The following is a 7593-nucleotide window of genomic DNA, read 5'->3' as shown; positions in this document are numbered from 1 at the left end:
TGATCCATCGGCTCGAGAAATTCCGAGACCCCATTGTTCTTACACACACACACACACACACACACACACACGCACACGTATACACATACACACGTTTGTATATACACGCCTTCATACACGTATATTCATACACTAATGCGCGCTTGAGCAGTAATTAGGATGGACAATATGCTACTTAAATGAAAGGTACCAAAAGATTTAATTTAGTGCAAGGAACTTTTTTGTTTCCTACCACAAATGTGACCAATGCTAGAGTAAATTTCAAGCATCAAAGATGGTGCTGCCGTCATACATACACACAAACAAACATACATACATACAGGCATACATACATATACACCCCCACCGTCATATATATATATATATATATATATAGATAGATAGATAGATAGATAGATAGATAGATAGAGAGAGAGAGAGAGAGAGAGAGAGAGAGACAGACAGACAGACAGATAGACATACAGACAGACAGACAGATAGATAGATAAATAGATAGATAGATAGATAGATAGATAGATAGATAGATAGATAGATAGATAGATAGATAGATAGATATGTATATATATAGTCCACTGATGAGATCCAACGATTCTCAGTATAGAAGAAACTTAGTGCTCCAAAGATTCAAACTTAGATTCCGATGTCTTTACAGAGGATCAATTCCACGGGGTAAAGAATGGCTATATATATATATACATACATATATATATGCACGCACACACACATGGTGTACCCTAAAAATATTAGCACACTTTAACAAGTAATAACACATAATTTTCATTTCTTTTTAGAGTTAACCCACTAGAAATAATGAAAAGAGTCAGACTAAGCCTTGAACAACGGAAATTTATACTCAAGTGAAACTGGAAGCCGAAGTTCTAGGTATCAGTTAACAATGGAATTTCAAACAGATCCACTTATATGATTAGCTGTCACTCGAATTAGATGCAAGTTTAGAGCAGATGAGAGTGTTCAGAATGTTCACAAGAAGCGTTCCGGAAGACGGCGAACATCAATGAGCTTCACAAATCAAAGAAGGATACTAGTAATGTATTGCCAGAGTTGAAGAAAACCAGTTCGGTCAGCGAGTCTTGAGAAAGGTAAAAAATCACGTGTCTGCTACATGTCGAAGCGCTGTCACTGGAGAAGTCACCTTTTAAGAATGGTCCACGCTCTCAGTAAGGACTTTCGGACCGAAGAGTGTAGCTTTGCGAGTTGTACCTTGCAAGAAACGTAGAAGATGCACGCTTTGCAACAGAGACTGTTTGAAATGATGAGGCTACATTTAAATTAAATGGATCAATTAATCCGATTATGGAGGAACAGTATTTTAATTTAGCTGGAGTTAAATAATGGTGCGGCTTTTGATGGTACTGCGATCGGTCCCATTTAAGTTTTCTGCGACACTCTGTCATACCAAGCACTGGAGAGGACTTGAAGATGTAGAGTTTTATTTCAAGAAAGATGGACCACTCTCATAGTACTATAGTAATGTAGGGACCTACATTGTTTAGATTTTAGCCAAACAGGTAGATTGAACGTAAAGTTTCAATAGAATACCTACCCTCAGTAGAATACCCTCAGCTTTCTCAAGACTTCACATCACAAGACGCTTTATGGAGTTACTTAAAGGATAAAGCTTATAATAGAAAACCGGTTACAGTCGACGAATTGAGGGCAGCATTTGAACGAGAGTATGCACAAATACCGAACGAAATATTTGTTGGTGGTTGATTGTTTCTTGTTATCAGTAGTGTCTGGGCCACAGATCATCAGATTGAAAACAGGCATTAATAAAAACATGAATACAGGAGGATCAGTTAATTATGATTTTATCCGTAACATTCCTCTCTCGGATTAACACACTTATTGCAGCGGCCCTTTAGTTTTTCTAAGCCCTGTAAAAGAACTCGGAAGGTTGGACCTCCAGCCAAGCCTATTGTGATACTCTTAAAGCCAGGAACTTTTCACCACCCTCTCTTACATATATATATATACACACACACACATGAATAAATACTTACATATACATACATACACACATACATACATACATACATACATACATATACCTGGTGGATTTCTGCTGGTATAATGTTGAATTGAAAAATCCTATTGCGAAAACTGATAGCGCAGTGTATATATTATATTATACACATTTGTGTATAACCGAATGAAACTTGAAACATAAAATTTCTATGTGATTCTGGTAGGGTAAATAGATATAATGTAAAAATTTTCACCAATATTCTCAAAGTATCTGAAAGAAAAACTTTGTCATGACTTATTTTTCCTGAAAAAAAAATTGAATAACGGTGGTAGAGAGAAAGACAGAGAGAGAAAAAGAGAGAGGGAGATAGAGGGAGAGAGAGGGAGAGAGAGAAAGAAAGACAGAGAGAGATAGAGATAGAAAAAGACAAAAGAGGAGAGAGAGAGAAAAAGACAAAAGAGGAGAGAGAGAAAGAGACAAAGAGAGAGAGAGAGAGAGAGAGAGAGAGGGAAAGAACTTTGTCATGACTTATTTTTCCTGAAAAGAAATTGAATAAGGGTGGTAGAAAGACAGAGAGTAAAAGACACAGAGCGAGAGAGAGAGGGGGAGAGAGAGATAGGAAGAGAGAAAGAGAGAAAGAGGAAAGTGTTGCTAAGAAAATGAAACTAATAGTGCGGAGGAGAAAGTATTAAATGAAATAAGAAAGGAAGGGATACAAACTTAGTTTAAAAGAAGCAAATATGGCGGGGGATATGGGAGAGAGAAGAGACGAAAACTGAATGGAGAAGGTCCTTGAAAAACAAATAAAAGTTGAGCATAAGCGTTAGAGAGACAACGCTGCATGGATATAAAAATAGAAAGACAAGCAGAAACAAGATGTAAACAAAGAGATGAAAAGAGAGGAGAGAGAGAGGGAAGAGAAAGTTGCTAGGAAACAGGAGAAAAATGTAAGACGTTAAAAACGCATATCGCAGTGAAAAAAAAATGTATCTTCTGGTTAGTGTGTAGTTGAAATCTTCACTAATAAAAGAATTTCAAAAACCATATTTTGATAAAAATGTATTGAAATTGGAATTTTTTAGACAGTGGAGACTTCAATAATTGTTTTCCTTTGGTAAAAGTTATATGATTACAACTAACTAATAAGAAGATTTCCTTATCATGGTATAGAAGATACATACATACACACAGACATTGTGTACACAAAATATATTCGAACATATATGTATATTATATGTATTTGGTGGAGTTTGGAGTGTGTGAGAGGAGGAAACTGAAAGTGAATATAGCTAAGAGTAAGGTGATGAAATGTTCGAGAGATGGAATGGCTGGTAGGATGGATGTGAGTATAAATGGTGAGATGTTAGAGGAGATGAGTGTTTTTTAAGCATGTGGGATCACACGTGACAGCAGAGTGAGGGAGGGGAGTAAGACACTTGAAGTTGTGAAAGGTATGCTGAGAGATAAAAGGTTGAGTATGAAAGCGAAAAGAGGTGTGTTTGAGGGCGTGATTGTGCCGACAATGTTATGTGGTGCAGAGATGTGAGGGCTGAGAGAGGCGGAAAGGAGGCGACTGGATGTGTTTGAGATGAGATGTCTAAGGGCTATGGTTGGTGTGACACGGATGGACAGGATGAGGAATGAGGAGGTGTGAAGGCGAGCAAGAATGAGAGAAAAACTAACAAGCAAAGTGGATAGACAAATGTTGAGGTGGTTTGGCCACATGGAGAGGATGGATGAGGAGCGGATGGTAAGGAGGATGATGAAGGTAGAAGTGGTAAGCAACAGAACCAGAGGCAGATTTCGGTTTGTGTGGATGGATGGAATGAGGAAAGCTTTGGTGGCTAGAGGTGTTGGAGTGAGAGAGGCAAGAAACTTTATAAATGATAGGAATGCTTCGAGAGTGTTGGTGGACAGATGAGTGAATACTAACGTTGCTCAAAGGGGTATGAACTAGCATGATGCAGCAGGGGTAAACCAGCATATGTTTTGTTGTGGTTACCCCCTCCTAAAAAATGGGGAATAGGCCTGGTTATACATGCATACACACACACACATGTGTGTGTGTGTATGTATGTATGTATGAAAGTATTTGCAGGTACGTATTATGTACATATGTATACACACTCAATCCACACACGCACACACTCATACACACACACACCCATACACATACAGACATATACTGTTTTGGGGGATTTTTTTTTAGTCAATATGGAATGATGTGAAGGAGTTTTTGGAGCTATTTCTAAAAACATTTATCATTCTTAAACAAGAATTTTGTTGACGGTACCTTCGAAGTTTCGGCCAGCTAAGCTATCGTCGATTCGATTCTACAAAAATCTAGAATAAACCATTAGATTAATGTAAAATTGTTTTTACTGTAACTGAACATAAAAAAACAAACATTAATACGTTTCTAAAAATTTTGTGGGACCAAATAGCAGCTCCCTCCGTTAGCTTTACCATGTATAGACTTCAAAAGAAGCTGGTGATAGCAATAAGATATATATATGTACTTACTATCAACTTGAACCATATTTTCACGGTGTTTACTAATGATTTCCTTCTTTATACTCAATTCTTTTTCAACGCTAGTCAGTTCCTCTTCGAAAGCTTCGTTTTCAATGTTGTACTTTGATAGTTTGTTACTCATGTACTCTATTAGTTCTGTATGGGAGTAAAGATTCTGAGCATCAGTACTCTAAATGTATACAAACATAAATACACACTTAAAACACACGTGCACACACAGACGCACACACACACACACAAATACACACTCATACACACACACACACACACACACACACACACATTCTCTCGCTCTCTCTCTCACTCACCCTTTTAAATACATCCAATTACACACATTTGCACACTCTCATTGTATACATACTACAAAAATATACGAGGGGGTGCTGAGAAGTCCCTGGAAGCCAAGCCTTCCGACTTCTTTTGCAGGGCGTAGAAAAACGGTAGAACCGCTGCAATAAGTGTTTGAATCTAAAAGGGGAATGTGTTGAATAAAATCATAATTAACTGATCCGCCCGCATTTCCTTTTGCCCAAAGCCAGGAACTTTTCAGCACCCCCTCGTACATATATGTACATATACATATGTACATACACATATACATATATGCATATGTACCTGCATACGCACACATATATGTATATATGCATGCATGTGTGTGTATGTATGAATGTATGTATGTATGTATGCATGTATGTATGTATGTATGTATGTATGCATGCATGTATGCATGTACAAATGTATGTATATACGTACGTATGCATACATATATGTATGTATATATATGAGTGTGTGTATGTGTGTGTACATGTATGTATGTGTGTATGTATGTATGTATGTATGTATGTAGGTAGGTAGGTAGGTAGGTAGGTAGGCAGGTAGGTAGGTAGGTAGGTATTGCTAAGTCTTAACTGAGGATCACTTCAAGTTTAACCCACTAGCTTGCTCAACTTATAATTATTTGTGTGTGAGTGTGAGTGTGTGTGAGTGTGAGTGTGTATGTGTATTTGAACACTACTGACATTCAGATTGGTTTAACAGGTGGCTGGGCATCTTAATATCCCAGTCAACCTGAACTATATACAGGGCATAGTACATACATACACACATACATGCATATCTGTGCATGTGTGTATGAGTGTGCGTGTGTCTGTCTGCCCGTCTGTATGTGTGTATGTATGGGTCAGGTTACTGTTAGTGCTATTGGTAACATGTAACCCAGTGCAACTCGTTGCATGGTCGGGCCGTCGATGACTACACTAAACCGGCAACCTTACTAAGTCTGCTTAATAAGGAGGACGGTTTTCGGAACCCCTGCAGAACGAAGGGCTAATTATATCACAGTGGAGTCGAACAGCTGAGAGTGAGAGACCCAAGTCTTTATCTAGATATCCCTCTGGGAGAGGAAAATTCTGAAGTAACAGCCGCCTCATTGTGAAGTAGGAAATCAAGGATTCTCAATCATTTTTTTATCTACTAACCCCTTTAATTATTTTTTTATCCTGGGGGACTCCTCATAGTCATTCGATGATTAAAAAGTGGTTTTATAGGAACTTCTTTCGAAATTTCTATTTTGTTTTCCCCACATTAACTTGTGCAGGTTGAATTATGTTAAACGTTGGAGAAATAAACCCAGTTGATTCTTGCTATAAATCATCTAAGGCAAAATTCTTACATGGATCATTGATGAACTCTTGTGTATTCCCGTGTGGATTTCCTAAAGTCTTGCATCGGCTGTTCTCGACCATTTTTTAATCTATTGATCCGTTTCTTTACTACTTTACTCTGGTGGACCCCCATAGCCATTTGATGTTTAAAAACTAGTTTTAAAGCCTCTTACAAAATTCCTATTTTGTTTCTCACACATTCACTTGTCTAGGTTGATCTATGTATAGTGTTAGAGAAAGAAACCTAGCTGTTTCTTGCAATACATATCAATACATACATCTAAAGCAAAATTTTTCTGGGGTTCCTTAAAATACTATTGTGGATCCCCACTTTACTATTTTGCTGTATAGACCACCCCCCATCCCAAAATCTTATACAAACACCGGTTGAGAAACACTGTTCTAGATTGTTTCTGAACTACTTAGCTTTGGAGGGAGATTAGAGTCTTAGTGTTACTGAGCCAGCCGTTATTAGCTTTAAAATTCAGCACGGCCATTACTGATAGACATTGTCTTTCGCGTCTCGGATACAATGATTTGTCAGCAATTGTCACACCCGTCTACGAGTTCACAGCAATGACGTATGGATAAATAGTTGTATATAGTTACATTTTATTGGTTTATTGCGCTAAAAAAGAATCTTAGCTTTCATTAATTCCAGGAGTTCTTCGGAAATTATTATTTTTTTTAAATCTATAAATGTAGTTATTTCAAAACGTTTCTTCATGTATCGAACATTTTGGAACAAATTCCATCCATAATAGTTAAAATAACGAAATATGACGACGGCGAGCTGGCAGAAACGTTAACACGCCGGGCGAAATGCTTAGCGACATTTCATTTACCGTTACGTTCTGAGTTCAAACTCCGCCGAGTTCGACTTTGCCTTTCATCCTTTCGGGGTTGATTAAATAAGCACCAGTTACGCACTGGGGTCGATGTAATCGACTTAATCCCTTTGTCTGTCTTTGTTTGTTCCCTCTATGTTTAACCCCCTGTGGGCAATAAAGAAATAAATATGAGGTCAAATAATTTGAGATAGAATATTAATTAAACAGCAGCGTTAAGTGTTACGTGAAAAACAATCAGAAATAACTTGGGTTGGTAATCGTATACCAATATTTAAATAAACGTACCGCACTAACTAGCATATGTGTGTGCGTGTGTATTATATATACGTGTATGTGTATGTATGTATGTATGTATGTATGTATGTATGCATGCATGCATATATATTTGTGTGCGCGTGCATGTGTGCGTGCGTGTGTATGTAAGATAAGATAAAGAAAATAGATATTTAATTAAATCGATAATTACAGAGTATAGTAAACTGAAAGAACGAAGGAACGAAGAACTAAAAACTCACAAACACTCATGTATATATATATATATATATATATATAT

The 7593-nt window shown here is 37.3% G+C and overlaps 1 protein-coding gene across 1 annotated transcript in view; it reads right to left on the bottom strand.

Annotated features, from left to right (window-relative positions):
• LOC106870301 (uncharacterized) overlaps positions 1 to 7593 on the bottom strand; it is a 204355-nt gene that overhangs the window by 192585 nt on the left and 4177 nt on the right. Inside the window, exon 3 of the mRNA XM_014916327.2 lies at positions 4514 to 4660. Within this exon, the coding sequence (XP_014771813.1) occupies positions 4514 to 4660 (147 nt within the window). The remainder of the gene's footprint in view (positions 1 to 4513; positions 4661 to 7593) is intronic.

This window comes from Octopus bimaculoides, chromosome 9 (assembly GCF_001194135.2).
Source record: "Octopus bimaculoides isolate UCB-OBI-ISO-001 chromosome 9, ASM119413v2, whole genome shotgun sequence".
NCBI classification, from domain to species: Eukaryota; Metazoa; Mollusca; class Cephalopoda; order Octopoda; family Octopodidae; genus Octopus; species Octopus bimaculoides.
This window is presented reverse-complemented; position numbering and strand designations above follow the sequence as displayed.